Source organism: Plecotus auritus, assembly GCF_963455305.1.
Source record: "Plecotus auritus genome assembly, chromosome: 1".
Classification (NCBI taxonomy): domain Eukaryota; kingdom Metazoa; phylum Chordata; class Mammalia; order Chiroptera; family Vespertilionidae; genus Plecotus; species Plecotus auritus.
The window spans coordinates 116,194,440-116,214,611 of NC_137770.1; the positions used below are offsets into that span (position 1 = coordinate 116,194,440).

Here is a 20,172-nt window from a genome sequence, read left to right on the forward strand (position 1 = left end):
CTCCACCCTGACACTCCGCCCCATCCAAGCTGAGCACAGAGGCTTTTGCAAGTCTTGTCTCATAAGGGTGTCTCCAGCACAGAAGTTCTCCCAGCATAGACACAACTGGTCCTCACAGCCAATTGGCCTGGAGGTCAATTCCTCCCAGTGATACCAACAACAATCAAGGCTTAACTATAACAAGGCTGTGCACACAGCCCACAAAGGGGTGCACCAAGAGTGTCTACCTCAGGTAACTGGGGAGGCTGAGCCACTGTGCCCTATAGGACACCTAGCACAAAAAGCCACTCTATCAACTCAGGGAAGCAGCCAAAATGTGGAGACAAAGAAACAGATCACAAATGAAAGAAATGGATGAAAGCAAATGACTGGATATAGAGTTCAAAACCATGGTTATAAGGTTTTTCAAGAATTTTCTAGAAAAGGCTGATAAATTTAACAAGACCCTTGAGGATATGAAAAAGGACCAACTAGAAATTAAGCACACACTGACTGAAATAAAAAATATTATACAGAGATCTAACAGCAGACTAGAGAATCGCAAGAATCAAGTCAAAGATTTGAAATACAAAGAAGCAAAAACACTCAACCGGAAAAGCAAAAAGAAAAAAGAATCCAAAAAGTTGAAGATAGTGTAAGGAGCCTCTAGGACAACTTCAAGCGTACCAACATACGAATTATGGGGGTGCCAGAAGAAGAAAGAGAGCAAGATACTGAACACCTATTTGAAGAAATAATGACCGAAAACTTCCCCCACCTGGTGAAAGAAATAGACTTACAAGTCCAGGAAGTGCAGAGAACTCCAAACAAAAGGAATCCAAAGAGGACCACACCAAGACACATCATAATTAAAATGCCAAGATCAAAAGACAAAGAGAGAATATTAAAAGCAGCAAGAGAAAAATCAGTTAGTTACCTACAAGGGAGCACCCATACAACTGTCAGCTGATTTCTCAACAGAAACTATGCAAGCCAGACGGGAGTGGCAAGAAATATGCAAAGTGATGAATAGCAAGAACCTACAACCAAGATTACTCTACCCAGCAAAGCTATCGTTCAGAATTGAAGGTTAGATAAAGAGCTTCACAGATAAGAAAAAGCTAAAGGAGTTCATCAGCCCCAAACCAGTATTATATGAAATGCTGAAAGGTATTCTTTAAGAAGAGAAAGAAGAAGAAAAAGGTAAAGATAAAAATTATGAACAACAAATACATATCTATCAACAAGTGAATCTAAAAATCAAGTGAATAAAAAATCTGAGGAACAGAATAATCTGGTGAATATAATAGAATCAGGGGCATAGAAAGGGAGTGGACTGACAATTCTCGGGGAGAAAGGTGTGTGTGGGGACACTTGGGGTAAGGGCAGATGGTGGGGTGGAAACCAGGTGGAGGGGAGCTATGGGGGAAAAAAGAGGAACAATTGTAATCTGAACAATAAAGATTTATTAAATTTAAAAAATTTGTAAAAAAAATAAAAAATTTTTTAAAAAATCCAACCTATGGAGGCTTCCTGGTGGAGGTGAGGCTGGGCTGGAAATACAGGAGCATCTGGATGAGTAGTGAGGGATGAGGGTGAGGTTTGCAGACAGCAGAGCCTAGGTGAGGCCTGTATAGGGTCCTTGACAGAGTCCAGTGGCAGTCTGCTTACTCTTCACAGTTGTTTCTCCCAAAACCCAGGCATTGTGTCGAGCTGGACCCTAGCTCCATACCTATATGTATGGAGAAGGGGGAGTGTGTAGGAGCTCTGCTGGGTGAGGGGCAGGATGAAGACAGACTGGCCTCAAGTCAGCAGAAAGGCTGCTTGGGTGAAGAGGGTGGCTGGGAGCACTGTGCAGGTCCTAGGCCCAAAGGGCTGGCCTTGGCAGAGATCAGATGGGAAAGGGAAGATTAAAAGCTTAGGACAAGCTGTGTTCTGAGGATCTTTTTGTATTTTTTAAAAAGAATCAAGAAAAAAAAAATAACCAAAAACATTTCCCTGGCTTTTTATGTGAGCCCTTTATATCTCTTTACTAGGTGTACCAGTTAATAATGGTGGATTTTGTAATCAAAGAAAACAATAATTTCAAGAGAAACACCAAAAGTGCTTTATTCAAAGTAATGTCCATCGCTAGCTACACATTTCCCCCATCTTTCAGGTAATTTGTGGATACCGTCCCAATAGAACTTTTCTTGTTTTGAGGCAAACCATTCAGAGACCCAATTTTCCACTTCTTCGTACGTTTTGAAGTGCTGCTCAGAAAGTGTGTGTGCCACCGATCAAAACAAGTGGTAATCTGAAGGAGCAAGGTCTGGTGAATAGGGCGGGTGGGTTAATACTTCCCAGGCAAGATCTTTTAACTTGTCTTTAACTGGTTTTGAAGAGTGTGATGGTGCATCATCATGAAGCAAAATTACTTTGCCCCCTGTCTTCTGGCACATTTTGGTAGTTTCACGATCAAAGTGTAGTTCACATTGATTATTTGTTGTCGATAGTGATCAGTATTAAACGGTTTCACCTGGTTCTAGAAGCTCATTAATACACCACACCTTCCTGAACCCACCAAACGCAGAGCATTGTCTTCTTTCCGAAGCGATTTGGCCTTGCAGTCGATGTTGATGGTTGACCTGGATCAACCCATGATTTTGTGCATTTGGGATTCTCAAAATAAATCCACGTTTCATCGCCAGTCACAATTAGATGCAAAAAGGACTTACTTTCGTGCCGTTGAAACAACATTTTGCTGATGACTTTTCGGTTTTTCATTTGTCCTTTGTTCAGTTGATGTGGCACCCATTTTCCTTCCTTTAAAATCTTTCCCATTGCTTGTAAACGATCAGAAATTGTTTGCTGAGCAACGTTTAATCTTTCTGCAAGTTGTTTTTGAGTTTGACACCCATCTTCATCCAGTAATGCTTGTAATAGTTGGTTTTCAAACTTTTTTGGTTGACCTGGACATTCTTTGTCTTTCACATAAAAATCATCACTTTTAAAGCATTTAAACCAGCGTTCACAAGTATCTTGAGATGGAGCATGTTCACCATAAGCTTTTCGAAGTATATGATAACTTTTTCTTCAAAATAAAGTGATGAATTAAAACTTCCCACTAATGTCTTTTTTTTTTTTTTGCACGAAATTCGACATTTTTAAGCGTAAAAATATCTAGGATGTTAACACCTTCAGCAAATTTGATATATGAAGTTTTGAAGCTTGTCAATACAACAAAATAGCATACATATCAAATTGCATATATATCAACATATGTGTAACTCCATCTATTGGAAAAAAACCCCCATTATTAACTGGTACACCTAAGCATGCTTGATTTAATCAGTCAGCACTGGCACCTCGCAGCATGCTTTTGTTTTTTTTGTGTGTTTTTTTAAAATAAATCTTTATTGTTCAGATTATTACAGGTGTTTCTCTTTTTTTTCCCCCCATAGCTCCCCTCCACCTGATTCCCCACCCCACCCATGCCCTTAACCCCCGCCACTGTCTTCATCCATAGGTGTAAGATTTTTGTCCAATCTCTTCCCGCACCCCTCACACCCCCTTCCCCCTGAGAATTGTCAGTCCACTCCATTTCTATGTCCCTGATTCTATTATATTCACCAGTCCATTCTGTTCTTCAGATTTTTTTTATTCACTTGATTTTTAGATTCACTTGTTGGTAGGTATGTATTTGATGTCGTTTTGTTATTCATAATTTTTATCTTTACCTTTTTCTTCTTCTTCCTCTTCTTAAAGAATACCCTTCAGCATTTCATGTAATCCTGGTTTGGTGGTGATGAACTCCTTTAGCTTTTTCTTGTCTGTGAAGCTCTTTACCTGACCTTCAACTCTGAATGATAGCTTTGCTGGGTAGAGTAATCTTGGTTGTAGGTTCTTGCTGTTCATCACTTTGAATATTTCTTGCCACTCCCTTCTGGCCTGCATAGTTTCTGCGGAGAAATCAGCTGACAGTCGTATGGGTGCTCCCTTGTAGGTAACTAACCGTTTTTCTCTTGCTGCTTTCAAGATTCTCTCTTTGTCTTTTGCCTTTGGCATTTTAATTATGATGTGTCTTGGTGTGGTCCTCTTTGGAATCCTCTTGTATGGGGTTCTGTGAGCTTCCTGAACTTGTAAGTCTATTTCTTTCACCAGGTAGGGAAAGTTTTCTGTCATTATTTCTTCTAATAGGTTTTCAATATTTTGCTCTCTCTCTTCTTCTGGCACCCCAAAAATTCGGATGTTGGTACACTTAAAGTTGTCCTAGAGGCTCCTTACACTATCTTCATATTTTTGGATTCTTTTTTCTTTTTGTTTTTCTGGTTGGGTGGTTTTTGTTTCCTCATATTTCAGATCTTTGGTTTGATTCTTGGGGTACGTTGATCTACAGTTGAGTTTCTGTATATTCTGTATTTCAGACAGTATGCTTAATTTCTGACTGGTCCTTTTCCATTTTTTTGGCATTCTCATTAAGATCCTTAAAGGTCTCACTAAGTTCCTCAGCGGTTTTTAGAAGATTCTTGAGTAACCTTATAAATGTGGTTCTGAACTCTATGTCGTCCAGTAGTTTGCTTTCCTCCATTTCTTTCATTCGTGACATGTTTCTTTGTCTCTGCATTTTGTTGCTTCCCTGTGTTCATGGAGTGGCTTTGTGTGGTAGGTGACCTATAGGGGCCAGTAGCTCAGCCTCCCCAATCACCTGAGGTGGACGCCTTTGGTACACCCCTTTGTCGGCTGAGTGCAAAGTCTTGGTGTAGTTAAGTCTTTTTTTTTTTTTTTTTTTTTTTTTTTATAAATCTTTATTCAGATTATTACAATTGTTTCTCCTTTTTCCCCCCATAGCTCCCCTCTACCCAGTTCCCACCCCACCTTCTGCCCTTACCTCCCCCCACACTGTCGTCATCCATAGTTGTATGATTTTTGTCAAGTCTCTTCCTGAATTCCCCTATACCCCATTCCCCCTGAGAATTATCAGTCCACTCCCTTTCTATGCCCCTGATTCTATTATATTCACCAGATTATTCTGTTCCTCAGGTTTTTAATTCACTTGATTTTTAGGTTCACTTGTTGATAGATATGTATTTGTTGTTCATAAGTTTTATCTTTACTTTTTTCTTCTTCCTCTTCTTTAAGAATACCTTTCAGCATTTCATATAATACTGGTTTGGTGGTGATGAACTCCTTTAGCTTTTTCTTATCTGTGAAGCTCTTTATCTGCCCTTCAATTCTGAACGATAGCTTTGCTGGGTAGAGTAATCTTAGTTGTAGGTTCTTGCTATTCATCACATTGAAAATTTCTTGCCACTCCCGTCTGGCCTGCATAGTTTCTGTTGAGAAATCAGCTGACAGTTGTATGGGTGCTCCCTTGTAGGTAATTAACTGTTTTTCTCTTGCTGCTTTTAATATTCTCTCTTTGTCTTTTGCTCTTGGCATTTTAATTATGATGTGTCTTGGTGTGGTCCTCTTTGGATTCCTTTTGTTTGGGGTTCTGTGCGCTTCCTGGACTTGTAAGTCTATTTCTTTCACCAAGTGGGGGAAGTTTTCGGTCATTATTTCTTCAAATAGGTGTTCAGTATCTTGCTCTCTCTCTTCTTCTGGCACCCCCATAATTCTGATGTTGGTACGCTTGAAGTTGTCCCAGAGTCTTCTAACACTATCTTCAACTTTTTGGATTTTTTTTTTTCTTTTTGCTTTTTCGGTTGAGTGTTTTTTGCTTCTTCATATTTCAATTCTTTGACTTGATTTTCGTGTTCCTCTAGTCTGTTTTTGGGTCTCTGTATAATATTTTTTATTTAAGTCAGTGTATGTTTAATTTCTAGTTGTTCCTTTTTCATATCTTCGAGGGTCTCGTTATATTTATCGGCCTTTTCTAGGATATTCTTGAAAAGTCTTTGAATTCTATATCCAGTTGTTTGTTTTCCTCCATTTCTTTCGTTTGTGATCTGTTTCTTTGATGCCGCATTTTCAATGCTTTCCTGAGTTGGTAGGGTAAATTTGTGTGCTAGGTTTCCTATATGGCCCAGTGGATCGGCCTCCCCAGTTAACCTGAGGTGGACACTCTTGGTGCACCCCTCTGTGGACTGTGTGTACAGCCTTGTTGTAATGAAGTCTTGATTGTTGTTGGTATCACTGGGAGGAATTGACCTGCAGGCCAGTTGGCTGTAAGGATCAGCTGTGTGGTGTAGTTAAGTCTTGATTGCTGTTGGTACACTGGGAGGAATTGACCTCCAGGCCAATTGGCTGTGAGGACCCGCTGTGTCTATAATGGAAGAACTGCTGCGCTGGAGACAGGTTTATGGTGCAGGACTTGTTTCTGTGGGGCTTTGGTGCTCACTGAGTCTGCATCTTGAATGTGTCACTTATGGATGTGAGGAGTTGAAATCTGGTGTCCCACACTGACCACTAGGTACACTGGCTTCTGGATCTCTAATGGGGTGTAGGTCAGCTACTGTCTGAGGCCACCCAGCAGGCGCTACAGCGAGAACTACAGTTTTCTCCTCTTTGCTTGGGGTTTGGAGGTTTTGGAGCTGTCTGACCCGGGCTGCAAGTTTGCTAGGTTAAGCTGCGATAGGGCAGGTCATTCATATGCTAAAGCCGCTGCTTGGAGCTTGGGTGGGTTTGTAGATTGTGCGGGGCGGGGTCTCAGGGCGTGACTAGGCTAAGGCATGGCAAACAGCGATGGCTGCCAGTTAGCCGGCTCTGCGTCTCCGACCGTGTCCCTGCGTCCCGAGCCCCAGCACAGTAAACAATTATTCCTGCGCGCAGCCCTGCAAGCAAGCCACCCTCCCTTTCCGACTCCACGGCAGACAGTCCAGCTTCTCCCCGTAGGAGTTTGGGTCCCCCGCGTCTCCCCAGAATCTGGAGTTCGGAGTAATTGGGAGCTTGTCTCCCCTTCGGGTTGAAAAGAGCAGCGCTCCCAGTCGCCTGCCGCCAGCCCGATTCGCGTGCCTCCGTACCTCAGCTTTTCAGCGCTTGTGCACCTCTCAATGCTGTTTGCTCTTTCCTTCTAGTTGTAGAACTTCCACTCAGCCAGCTTTCCCATGGTTCTGGGTGATAGACGTTTTGTCTTTTAGTTGTAGTTTTGAAATTGTTGTGCAAGGCAGCAGTTTAGGTGTTTACCTATGCTGCCATCTTGGATCCTCCTCCAGCATGCTTTTGTTCTAAGACCTGGAGCTGTCCTTTTAAAAATAAGAGGAATAAAATAATAAATAAAACATTACAGAAAGGTTATAAAGTGAAAAATCTCCACCCATACCACCTATTCACCCCCACTCCCACCATAAAACCCTACTCCCTGGAGGTAAATAATAGGAACCGTTATGAATCTGTGAAGGGCACTAACAAGAACACATTTCGTATTGAGTCCCAGGCCTCAGTGTGTAAAGCTTGCTTTGTATCTTCTGGAAAGTCATCTGGGCTAAACCCCTCCTTTTCCAGAAAGAGGAAAGAGATTGTAGCTCTATGTGGCAGGGGCCGGGCACAGGAGTCTTCAGAAGAGGGTGTTCAGAGCACTAGGAAGGGTCATCAGCGGCCTCACTTAGCCGGCTCCCTGGGATTGCCTGCTGGCCCTGAGATGGTTATGTCCCTTCTCCTTCTCCTCAGCATCTAATGGCTCTTTTTTACCTCTTCAGGATCCCTCTGTGACCCAGCTGACCAATGCTCCACAAGGTGGCCTGGCTGAATTCAACCCCTTCTCAGAGGTTGGTGAGCATGTCCTCTTTATGAGTCCCTGGGTCCTCTGGGTGGTGCTGGGGACTCTGGGGCAAAGAGCCTTGGCAAGACTGAGTGTTCTGAGAAGCTGCAAGTTCTCAAAGGGACAATCTTTTTGTGTTGTTGTTGTTTTAAATATGTTTTATTTATTTTAGAGAGAGAGAAAGGGAGAGGGAGAGAGAGATGGAAACATCAGTGATGAGAAAGAAACATTTGATTGGCTGCCTCCTGTGCACTCCCTACTGGGGATTGAGTCTGAAACCCGGGCATGTGCCATGACCGGGAATCGAACCATGACATCCTGGTTCATGGGTTGCTGATGTTCAACTACTGAACCACAGAGGTCGGGCTCAAAGGGACAGTCTTTTTTTTTTTTTTTAATATATCTTTATTGATTTCAGAGAGGAAGGGAGAGGGAGAGAGAGATAGAAACATCAATGATGAGAGAGAATCATTGATCAGCTGCCTCCTGCACACCCCCTATGAGGGATCGAGCCTGCAACCCAGGCATGTGCCCTTGACCGGAATCGAACCTGTGACTCTTCAGTTCGCAGGCTGACACTCTATCTGCCGAGCCAAACCAGCTAGGGCTCAAAGGGACAGTCTTAACGTGAACTTGAGGGGTGGGGGTAAGATGAGGAAGCCACCAATTCTCCTCTTAGGGTCCATGATCTGGGCTCCTCGTGAAGAAGGCAGGGCAGTTCCAGGAGCTCTGGACCCAAAAAGGCCAGGTTAGGCATCACACTGCTCAGAGCCTGAGGCTTGTTGGCTGAAAAGCTACTAGAGGGAGGTCCAGAGGGAGTACTCCTCATAGGCAGGGGCATATCACCCTCCCTGTTGTGGGTTTGCCTCCCACATGGCCAACTAATGGCGTCCCACTCACCTCACTCCTTTAATCTGTCCCAAGCAGACAAATGCAGCAACAACGGTTCCTGTCACCCAGCTCCCTGGGCCCTCGCAGCCAGCAGTTCTCCAGCCCTCAGTGGAACCAACCCAGCCAACCCCCCAGGTACTGTTGACAAAGATCCCTTTTGCCTCTCCTTTCCAAAAAGGGAAGCACCCAGACTAGTAGCTGACTCCTGATATCGGGGTGGGCTGGGGGTCTTATTCTCTGGCTTCCCTTCAAGGACCCTCTTAATAATCTCTTTAGAGTTTGTCACTTGCATGTGGAGGGTCTGCTCACATAAACCCCCCCCCCCCCCACCTCACTGTCAGCACCAAAAAATAAGCCCTACTCACCAGGGTGGGTTTCTGGGTGTCTTCAGACAGAGCATTGCTCCTCATGCCATTCCAGATCCACCTGAGGCTTTTTTTTTACTCAGGGCCCGAAAAACATCTTTTTTTTTTCTAACCTTATTTATTCCTGTCTTCCTTCTTCTTTTTCTTGGTCCCTTCACCAAATACCATGAATCTTGTCTGCTTGGTACCCAACCCTCCGTCGCTTGCCTCATTGTTTACCCCATGCTCCTCACTGCCCCTGGTGAGCAGTGGAGTTGTATGTTGCAGCTCCTCCTTAGACAGGCCAGCAAGTTCCTGCCTACCTGTTTCCTGGCAGTGAGCGAGCTCTCAGAGAGGCAGATGCTACTAGGAGGAGATAGTATTCTCAGAGACAGCTACATGCGAAAGCTTCCAAAGGTAGGCAACGTATAGGTGAGCGTGAGTGAGGGCAAGGTGCTTGGACTCTGGTGGGCCCCAGGCTGCTCCTGTCATTTGGCCGGACTCTGAAAGTGCTGCCCTTGCATGGAATCCTGGAATTCTGGGATCCTGGGCCCCACCCATGGCCCTAGAATCCTGTGAAGCAAGGCTTAGAGGCAGAGGAGACTTTCTTGTTCAGCTGGGTGGTGGGTCCTGGGTCCAGCTCAGCTGAAGTCACAGACTTGGGGAAATAGGCTAAGACCCTCACCATGGTCAATTCTGGTCCTGGTTCTACCTCTAGTGCCTGAAATTTACCTCCTGAAGGTAGCCTTAGCTCTTTGGAAAACTCATTTTGGAGAGATAGAGAACACACATACGTATGTATACATATGCCTAGCTTATCATCCTGTGAGATGTCCAGTTTGGTATTTGCTCCCTAAAAAAGAGTGTAGACTTCTGGAGGAACTGGGCTCTGGGCTGAAACTCTGGACCCAGCTCTGCTCAGCCTCACGTAGAGTCCTCTAGCTGCTTCCCTCAGAGGCGTTGCTCTGCCTGGAGAGGGGATAAAGCTTGGACTCTGCACACCATCAAAGCCAGGCAGAGCAGGGCCAACCCAAAGGGCAGTACTGGGATGTAGCCAGTAACAGTTCCGGTGGACCTCAGGGCAGTTCCTGGGAATGGAGCAGGTGCAGGTGCTTGAATATACATCCCTCTGGTTCCAGGTACACAGAGTATGGCCTCAAATGCTTCCCCATCCCACTCACTCTAGCAGGTTTGCACTGTTTCCCTTCACACACACACCCTCCAGGCTTTTCAAGTGAGGCTTAGGTCTCTGGGTTTCTGACTACAAGACAGTCTGTTGTGATGCCTTTTGCCCTTTGCTATCTCACCCCAAAGGTCAATATAATTGAACTTGGCCTGGACTACAGTATGGAGGATGGTTCTCCTATCTCAAGTTTCAGAATGAAGGGGAGAGGAGAACCCTGATAATGGCAAAGGGGCCACACAGGTGTCTTAAGAGCAATAGGGGACAGGTCCCTTGGCCTCTCGTTGGTGGTCTCAGGTGCCCAAGACATTGGAGGGGATGGGACTACCCTTGGAACTCCCAGCTGGCTCTCCCTGCGTGGGGCATGGGCCCTGTGACTTCCTGTCAGGCCAATACTGTTCCTCTGTTTCTTGTGTTCGGTTGCCTTCCACTTCCCTTTTCGCTCCAGGCTGTGGCCTCTGCAGCCCAGGCAAGCCTACTCCGGCAGCAGGAAGAACTGGACAGGAAAGCAGCTGAGCTAGAACGAAAGGAGCAGGAGTTGCAGAACACTGTGGCCAACTTACATGGTAAGGGAGGTCACACTAGGTCCTGGGTTCCCGCCCTGGTGCAGGAGAGTTCCCTCAGCCTGCTTGTTCCTGGGGCAGCCTCAGCTCTTTGCTGAGCTCCTGGTCATCTTAGACTGGTGTTGGTCCTGGGGAGAGCAGTAAGAGGGAGTCAGGAAACCTGTAGTGTAACCTTAATGGGTGTAGATTATTTCTGCATTCCTTTTCAGCTATAAAATTATTTGATAAGAGTGCGGGCACTGGCCCCACGATTCCTTGGTTATAGGCTGTTCAAAAAAATAATCACTCAGGCTGTTTAGCTCTGTGTTTCCCAGTACATTTGGGGTCCATTATCTTGCACTGAGAGTGTGGGTGTTTATGTCCCCTCATCCTTTTCCCTTCCCACTTTATATCCATGAATACCTTGAACTTCACTTGTTGATGCTCCTCTAGGGGTCCTGAATTGGCCCATAAGCTGGTCCTCATCTTATTATCTCCTTCTACACAGTGAGAGAGAACAATTGGCCGCCTCTGCCCTTGTGGTGCCCTGTCAAGCCCTGCTTCTATCAGGACTTCTCCACAGAGATCCCTGCTGACTACCAGCGAATATGCAAGATGCTCTACTATCTCTGGATGTGTGAGTCCAACTCCTGTACTTCTGAGCTTACGGCTGAAATGGACTGTGTCTTGAGAGCCTTGTCTATGCTCTGGCTGCTCCTCCCTGGCAGACTCCAGCCTTTCTCAGTACTGGTTGGGCTGGGGTGGGGATCTTTGCCCTCTGAAGACTGCTTCCTGTCATAGGATCCTCCCCTCAAGGGCGAGTCCAGACCATGAATCAAGTAGGGTGAGAGGAGCTGGAGACTTCTGAGTTGGAGCTCATTGCACTAAAAGGTTCTCCTTAGGTGGAGGCTTCCCCTCCCCACAGACCCCTGGGCTCCTAGGAGTGAGGATAAAAGACTCCCTGTTGCTACCCTGTGGACCATCCAGGGCCAGGGAAAAGAGTTGCTTAGAGAAGGACTCCATTTTCCAAGGACTCCATTCCTCTTAGATACCTGGGCTGTCCCATCACCTCTTAGGAGCTTGGTTTGGTCCCTGGTTTTGAGGTCCCAGAAAAGCTAGGACGGGAGCTAGCCCTGCTTGAGTACAGATCGAGGTCCTTTACTTTTGCTGCAGCTGCCCTGACAGCATGGACCTCATCTCCTCTCTAGGGATAGTTTGCCATATCCGGGAGCCCTCAGCCACCTTGGCACCAGCCCACGTCTGTCTCCCCCCCTTCCACAGTGCATTCAGTGACTCTGTTTCTGAACCTGCTTGCCTGCCTGGCCTGGTTCTTAGTCGACAGCAGCAAGGGAGTAGACTTTGGCCTCTCAATCCTGTGGTTTGTGATCTTCACCCCCTGTGCCTTCCTTTGTTGGTACCGACCCATCTATAAGGCCTTCAGGTGAGTAGGGCTGGGACAAGGGGTGGGGGGAGTATATGGCTGGCATCCCAGGTAGCAAGCCAAGGCCATGAGCCCTAGGTTCCCATTCCAGTCAGAGCAGAATAGATAATGGGAAATTCACTTCCCATTCCCACCCACAGCCAGAGTTGGCAGGGATCAAGGGCCATTTTCCTCAGTTGTACCTAAGATTTGTTCTGGGCCCTCTTCTTGGACCAGGAAAGGAGACCTAGAGAGGGGAGCAGGAGCCTTACTTGCCCTTCCATTGCACCTAGTCTGTTTGATGCAGGAGGATTTCAGTCACTGGGAAGAGGGAAGGAACTTCCTCAGCTCCCTTCCAAGGTTCTAGGGCAGCGATTTTCAACCGGTGTGCTGCAAGAATTTAAAAACATGCAGTACTTGACTATTTAGTCATGGGCACTGACCTCTTTTCCCTTAGATTGTCAAATTAAAAAAATGGCAACAGCAAACACAGTAGCTGTCAGTGTGAATGAATCAAAAGTATACCTATTTTTTGTCAGATTGGCAAAAGATATATTTTTGTTGTGCCACAGAATTTTAGTAGTTTATGTGTGCCATGAGATGAAAAAGGTTGAAAATTGTTGCTCTAGGGCCATGGCCGGCAAACTGCGGCTCGCGAGCCACACGCGGCTCTTTGGCCCCTTGAGTGTGGCTCTTCCACAAAATACCATGGCCTGGGCGAGTCTATTTTGAAGAAGTGGCATTAGAAGAAGTTTAAGTTTAAAAAATTGGCTCTCAAAAGAAATTTCAATCGTTGTACTATTGGTAATTGGCTCTGTTGACTAATGAGTTTGCCGACCACTGCTCTAGGGTATTCTATGATAGAGTCAGACTCTGAGATATGCTTTTAATAGCTTATTCCTCCATGCTTACTTATGCCCCTCCCCCTACTTTCCTAGTAACTGTGGAGCATCACTGAATGCCAATATTTGACCAGCTGACCTGGAATAGATTCTGTGGACTTTAATGGATCTACTTTACAGACCCTTAGGGCTTTTGGAATTGAGCCTCAGAGCTGATGCTTTTCAGGGCTGGGATGCACTCAGCAGAGAGGACTTGAACCCTCACTGTATTCTAGCCCTCAAGGACAGGAAATGGAGGTGCTCAAAACACCAGTTTTGTCTAGTGTCTTCTACTTCCCAAATACCTTTTCTGCCACTCAGGCCTACAGTTTTATTATTAGAGGTTTATACCTTTGGCTTAGATTTTCTTCCCTGTTATGAAATGCAGATAAGTACTCCAGGAGATGGGCTGTTACACTCTTTATATTGTCCTTTGGTTAAGCAACTTTACTAGCTCTTTGAGGAAGGGATCTAGCATTGTCCCCAAAATAGGAAGGCAGTGAAAGGCAAGCCCTTTCTGATTATAGTTTGTGGGTCTTTGTAGACAGTGCTCTGTTTACTCTCCCATTCTGCCTCATGGCTTCTAGTGAGGAGGAATGTCAGACCATGTGAGGAATGTTGTGGAATGAGTCCCAAGCCCTTTTGTGACTTCTGGTTTCCCCCTTCTCTCCGCAGGTCTGACAACTCTTTCAGCTTCTTCGTGTTCTTCTTTGTATTTTTTTGTCAAATAGGGATCTATGTCATCCAGTTGGTTGGCATCCCTAGCCTGGGAGACAGGTGAGACCTGGGGCATTACAGAGGGAACTATGCTTTGGAGGCTCAACTCAGCCTCTCTCGTTCTATTTGCCAGCCTCTGAGGGCCCCTCTTCTACCATAGCAGGAAGAGTGGTAACTGGGCCAGCTTGTATCTGTCTTCAAGCCCCCTCTCTAGTTCTTTACCAGTAGCCACTCACTGTCTTGCCTTGTTCACCACTTTCTGGGGTGTTGTGGGTGAACATGGCCTGAATCCTTAGGCTACCTGGCTGTGTCCTACACAGGATTACAGCCTCTTTTTCTCTTGTCACACCCTCCTAGAAGCTGGTGGTACTTCCACAGGTTCCACACATGCCCTTAGGTTTGGGCAGCTGCTGATGGAGGCCCTGGTCTTTGCAGACTCTGAGCTGTGACTTTCCTGGAGGCCCTGTAACCTCAGGAGATGGAGCCCTAGCCTTTCCTGGGTGGCTCCTCTGGCTGCTCTCTTGGAACAGACAGCTGGCTTGAATTTCCTGGGTGCTACCGTCCTCCACTCAATATTAGTTTCAGAAAGAAAAGCCGATGGTTGATGTTTTCCTTTCTGCCTCAGTGCACAGGGAACATTACAGAAAGGTCAGTCCGGCACTTGGCTAAAAGCCTGAGCCTGGAAGGGCTGCACTATTTTGGTCCCATCTCTCCAGTGGAGCTGGCTAGTACAGAGCAGTAGGGAGAAGGCTGAATCACCTTGAACTCAGAGCCAAGTGCACACTGCCTTCCCACCACCCCTCTTCCTTCTCACCATGTTTATAACATATCCCCTTTTGTCTTTATATGGTGACCCAATTACATTACTCATTCCCCTAAGTGAGATCCTGGTAGAAAGGCTATGATTAATAACAGTTGTTTGCACCCAGTCAGGGATGACTGTGCCCCTCACTTCGTTGCCTAGGCCTACCTGGATGAGTTCTGCAGCCTCCAGCCTCCCAATACCTTTCTCATCTCACCTCCTAACACTCTGTTTTGATTGTAAAATACACGTAACATAAAATATACCATTTTATGTACCACTTAAACCATTTTACAAGATACCTCTGTTTTCTTCTAAGTTTTATAGTTTGCGTTATTATTAGGTCATTGATCCATTTTGAATTAATTTTTGAAGTAAGGAGTCCAACTTAATTGTTTTGCATGTGGATATCCAGTTGTCCCAGCACCAGTTTTTAATGAGTTCTTTTTAAAAAATCTTCATTGTTGAAAGTATTGCATCCACCCCCTCCAAGCTACCCTCACCCCCCGACCCCAAGCCCTTATTGTCTGCGTCTATGGGTTACGCTTATATGCATACAAGGTTGATTACCTCCCACCCACACACGCTTCCCTGCCTTCCCTCCGAGATTCCCCACTCTGTTCCATGCCTCTGGATCCATTCTGTTCATTAGTTTATTTTGTTAAGTAGATTCCATATATCATGTGATACTTGTCTTTCTCTGACTGACTTATTTCGCTTAGCGTGATACTCTCCAGGTCCCTCCATTGCTGTCTTAAAGAGTAAGAGATTCTTTTTTTTTTCACAGCTGCATAGTATTCCATGGTATAAATTTACCACAGCTTTTTTATCCACTCATCCACTAATGGGCACTTGGGCTGTTGCCAGATCTTAGCTATTCTTTCTGATTGGTGTTTTGGGTTTCTTAGGACATATTCCTAGAAGTGGGATCACTGGGTCAAATGGCAGTTCCATATGAGGAAACTCCATAGTGTTCTCCACAGTGGCTGCACCAGTCTGTATTCCCACCAGCAGTGTACTAGGGTTTCCTTTTCTCCACATCCTCCTCAGCACTTGTCATTTGTTGATTTGTTGATGATAGCCATTCTGACAGGTGTAAGGTGATACCTCATTGTCATTTTAATTTACATCTCTGGTGATCTTTGAAGATTTTTTCATATGTCTTTTGGCCATCTGTATATCCACTTTGGAGAAGTGTTTAGGTCCTTTGCCCATTTTTTAATTGGATTATCTGTCTTCCTTTTGTTAAGTTGTAGGAGTCCCTTATATATTTTGGATATTAACCCTTTATCAGATGTATCATTGCCAAATATGTTTTCCCATACAATGGTCCTCTTTTCGTTTTGTTGATGGTTTATTTTTTTATTTTTATTTTATTTTGATTGATTTCAGAGAGGAAGGGAGAGGGAGAGAGAGAGAAAAAAAAAACACATCAATAATGAGAGAGTCATTGATAAGCTGCCTCCTGCATGCCTCCTAGTGGGGATCGAGCTGCAACCAGGGCATGTGCCCTTGAGTGGACTCGAACCCGGGACCTTTCAATCTGCAGGCTGATGCTGTATTCTAAGCCAAACTAGCTAGGGCTGTTGATGGTTTCTTTTGCTATGCAGAAGCTTTTTATTTTGATGTAGTCCCATTTGTTTATTTTTTCCTTAGTTTCCTTTGCCATAGGAGACATATCCATAAACACATTGCTATGAGAGATGTCTGAGATTTTGGTGCCTATGGTTATTTCTAGGACTTTTATGGTTTCACGTCTTACTTTTAAGTCTTTTTACCCATTTTGAGTTTATTCTTGTATATGGTATAAGTTGGTGGTCTAGTTTCATTTTTTTTGCATATACCTACCCAATTTTCCCAGCATCACTTATTGAAGAGACTGTCTTGACTCCATTGTATGCTCTTGCTTCCTTTGTCAAGTATTAATTGAGTGTAATGGCTTGGGTTGATTTCTGGGGTCTTTGTTCTGTTCCATTGATCTATATGCCTCTTCTTGTGCCAGTACCAGGCTGTTGTGATTAGGGTGGCTTTGTAGTATAACTTGATATCTGGTATTGTGATTCCTCCAACTTTGTTCATCTTTCTCAAGATTGCTGCAGCTATTTGGGGTCTTTTGGTTCCATATAAATTTTTGGAGTATTTGTTCTACACCTGTGAGATTTGCTGTTGGTATTTTAATAGGGATTGCATTGAATCTGTAGATTGCCTTGGGTAGTATGGACATTTAAATGATGTTAATTCTACCAGTCCATGAACACGGAATATTCTTTTATTTGTTTATATCTTCTTCTATCTCTTTTTTCAATGTCCTATAGTTTTCCGAGAACAGGTCTTTTGCCTCCTTGGTTAAGTTTATTCCTAAGTATCTTAATTTTTTTGTTGCAATTGTAAATGGGAGTGTTTGCTTAGTTTCTCTTGCTGAGAATTTATTATTGGTGTATAAAAAAGCCATCAATTTTTGGGTGTTGATTTTGTATCCTGCTACATTGCCAAATTCATTTATTAAATCTAGTAGTGTTTTGGTGGAGTCATTAGGATTTTCTATGTACAATATGTCATCTGTGAATAATGGGAGTTTTACTTCCTCCTTTCCAATTTGGATGCCTTTTATTTCTTCTTCTTGTCTGATTGCTGTGCTAGGACTTCCAGTACTATCCTATATAATAAAAGGCTAATATGCAAATCGACTGAACAGCGGAATGACTGGTCACTATGACGTGCACTGACCACCAGGGGTCAGGCGCTTAACACAGGAGCTGCCCCCTGGTGGTCAGTGCATTTCCATAGGGGGAGCACCGCTCAGCCAGAAGCCGGGCTCGCCAGTGGGCGCACCGCGGAGGTGGCTGGAGCCTCTCCTGCCTCCGAGGCAGCACTAAGGAGCAGAAAGCCCGGCTTCTGGCTGAGCGGCGTTCCCGGCAGGTGGACATCCACCGAGGGGTCCCGGACTGTGAGAGGGCGCAGGCTGGGCCGAGGGACACCCCGCCCCCTCTAGTGTTGAATAAGAGTGGTGAAAGCAGACATCCCTGTCTTGTTCCTCTTAGGGTAAATGGTTTTAGTTTTTGCCCAATGAGTATGATGTTCACTGTAGGTTTGTCATATTAAGCCTTTATCATGTTGAGCTATGCTTCCTCTATTTCCACTTTGCTGAGAGTTTTTATCAAAAAATGGGTGTTGGATTTTGTTGAATGCTTTTTCTGAGTCTATTGATATGATCATGTGATTTTTGTCTTTCAATTTGTTTATGTGATGTATCACGTTTATTGGTTTGCTAATATTGTACCAGCCTTGCATCCCTGGAATAAATCCCACTTGGTCATGGTGTATGATCTTTTTAATATATTGCTGGATGCAATTTGCTAATATTTTGTTGAGGATTTTAGCATCTATGTTCATCAGGGATATTAGCCTATAATTTTCTTTCTTTGTAGTGTTGTTATCCAGTTTTGGGATTACGGTAATGCTGGCCTCATAAAAAGAGCATGGAAGTGTTCCTTCCTCTTGGATTTTTTGGAATAGCTTGAGGAGTATAGGTGTTGTTAGTTCTTTGAATGTTTGTTAAAATTCCCCTGTGAAGCCATCCGGACCTGGTTTTTTGTTTGCTGGGAGTTTTTTAAATTACTGCTTCTATTTCAGTTGTTATTGGCCTATTCAGGTTTTCTGATTTTTCCTGATTCAGTTTTGGGAGATTGTATTTTTTTAGGAATTTTTCCATTTCATCCACATTGTCCAGCTTGGTGGCATATAGTTGTTCATAGTTTTTTCTTACAATTCTTTGTATTTCTGTGGTGTCAGTGGTTACTTCTTTACTTTTGTTTCTGATTTTATTTATTTGGGTCCAGTCCAGCCATGGGCAAACTACGGCCCGCGGGCCGGATCCGGCCCGTTCGGCTATTCTATCCGGCCCGCGGAGCCAAAAGAGCGGAGGGTTCTCTTGCTCTCCCCTCCGCTCCTTTACTTTGAATTTATATTAGTTCACACAAACACTCCATCCATGATTTTGTTCCGGCCCTCCGGTCCAGTTTAAGAACCCATTGTGGCCCTCGAGTCAAAAAGTTTGCCCACCCCTGGTCCAGTCTCTTTGTTTCTTGATGAGTCTAGCTAACGGTTCATCAATTCTGTTTATCCTTTCAAAGAACCAGCCCTTGGTTACATTGATTTTTTTTAAATTGTTTTTTTAAGTCTCTATGTCATTTATTTCTGCTCTAATCTTTATTATTTCCTTCCTCCTACTTACTCTGGGTTTTTCTTGTTGTTCTCTGTCTAGTTCTTTAAGTTGTGGGATTAAATAGTTTATTATTAATTTTTATTGTTTTTTCGATGTAGGCTTTTAGTGCTATGAACTTCCCTTTCTGGACTGCTTTGGCTGTCCCAGAGATTTTTGGGTTGTTATGTGATCACTTTCATTTGTTTCCAGGAAGTTTTTTATTTCTTTCTTGATCATGTTGGTAACCCATTCATAACATGCTATTTAGCCTCCATGTGTTGGAATGTTTTTGGGTGTTTTTACTGTAATTGGTTTCTAATTTCATTCCACTGTGATCTGAAAATATGCTTGATATGATTTCAATCTTCTTGAACTTGTAGAGACTTGTTTTGTGTCCTAACATGTGGTTTCTCTTTGTGAATGATCCATGTGCACTTGAGAAGAATGTATATTCTGCAGCTTTGGGGTGAAATGTTCTATAAATGTCAATTAACTCCGTCTGATCCAGTGTATCCTTTAGAATCACTATTTCCTTGTTAATTTTTTTTCTGGAAAATCTATCCAGTGAAGTCAGCGGGGTGTTAAAGTCCCCTACTATGACTGTATTGTTGTCTATCTCTCCCTTAAAGTCCTCTAGAAGTTTTTTTATATGTTAGGTGCTCCTATATTGGGTACATATATGTTTCCCAGGGTTATATCCTCTTGTTGGATTGATCCCTTTAGTATTATGTAGTGACCTTTGTTGTCCATTGTGATGGACTTCATTTTGAAGTCTATTTTGTCAGATGAGTATTGCTACCCAGCTTTTTTTTTTTCTTTTCCATTTGCATGGAAAAGTTTTTTTCATCCCTTCACTCTCATCCTGTGTGAGTCTTTTGTTCTGAGGTGGCTCTCTTATAGACAGCATATAGTTGGGTCATGTTTTTGTATCCATTCAGCTACCCTGTGTCTTTTGATTGGAGCATTTAATCCATTTACATTTAAGGTTATTATTGATAGGTATTTATTTATTGCCATTTTAATTCTATATGGCTAGGTTTCTCTATTTTTATTCTTCTCATTACAGAAATACCTTTAGCATTTCTTGTAATGCTGGCTTGGTGGTGATGAACTCCCTTAGCCTTTTTTTTTTTTTTTGTCTGGGAAGCTCTTTATGTGATCATCTATTTTGAATTATAGCCTTGCTGGATATAGTAATCTTGGTCTCAGATCCTTGCTTTCCATTACCTTAAGTATTTCATGCCATTCCCTTCTGGACTGTAGAGTTTCTGATGAGAAATCAGGTGTCAGCCTTATGGAAGCTCCTTTGTAAGTAATAGTTTGCTTTTCTCTTGCTGTCTTTAAGATTCTCTCTTTGTCTTTAATTTTTGGCATTTCAATTATGATATGTCTGGGTGTGGGCCTGTTTGGGTTCTTTTTACTTTTGATTCTCTGTGCCTCCTGAACTCATGTGACTTTTCCCTTTACCAGGTTAGGGAAGTTTTCTGCACTTATTTCTTCAAACACATTCTCTATCCCTTCCTCCCTT

At 43.9% G+C, this 20,172-nt stretch overlaps 1 protein-coding gene across 5 annotated transcripts in view; it reads left to right on the forward strand.

The window, feature by feature from the left end:
* The window catches only part of SCAMP2 (secretory carrier membrane protein 2), a 35,562-nt gene that overhangs the window by 10,842 nt on the left and 4,548 nt on the right, over positions 1 to 20,172 (forward strand). The window contains exons 2-8 of one of the 5 annotated variants that reach the window (XM_080644994.1): positions 7,599 to 7,667; positions 8,585 to 8,686; positions 9,166 to 9,312; positions 10,527 to 10,644; positions 11,129 to 11,257; positions 11,902 to 12,061; positions 13,597 to 13,698. In XM_080644994.1, coding sequence (XP_080501120.1) covers positions 7,599 to 7,667; positions 8,585 to 8,686; positions 9,166 to 9,312; positions 10,527 to 10,644; positions 11,129 to 11,257; positions 11,902 to 12,061; positions 13,597 to 13,698 — 827 coding nt within the window. The remainder of the gene's footprint in view (positions 1 to 7,598; positions 7,668 to 8,584; positions 8,687 to 9,165; positions 9,313 to 10,526; positions 10,645 to 11,128; positions 11,258 to 11,901; positions 12,062 to 13,596; positions 13,699 to 20,172) is intronic. The other 4 variants (XM_080644995.1, XM_080644997.1, XM_080644996.1 and 1 more) reach the window with 4 other exon arrangements.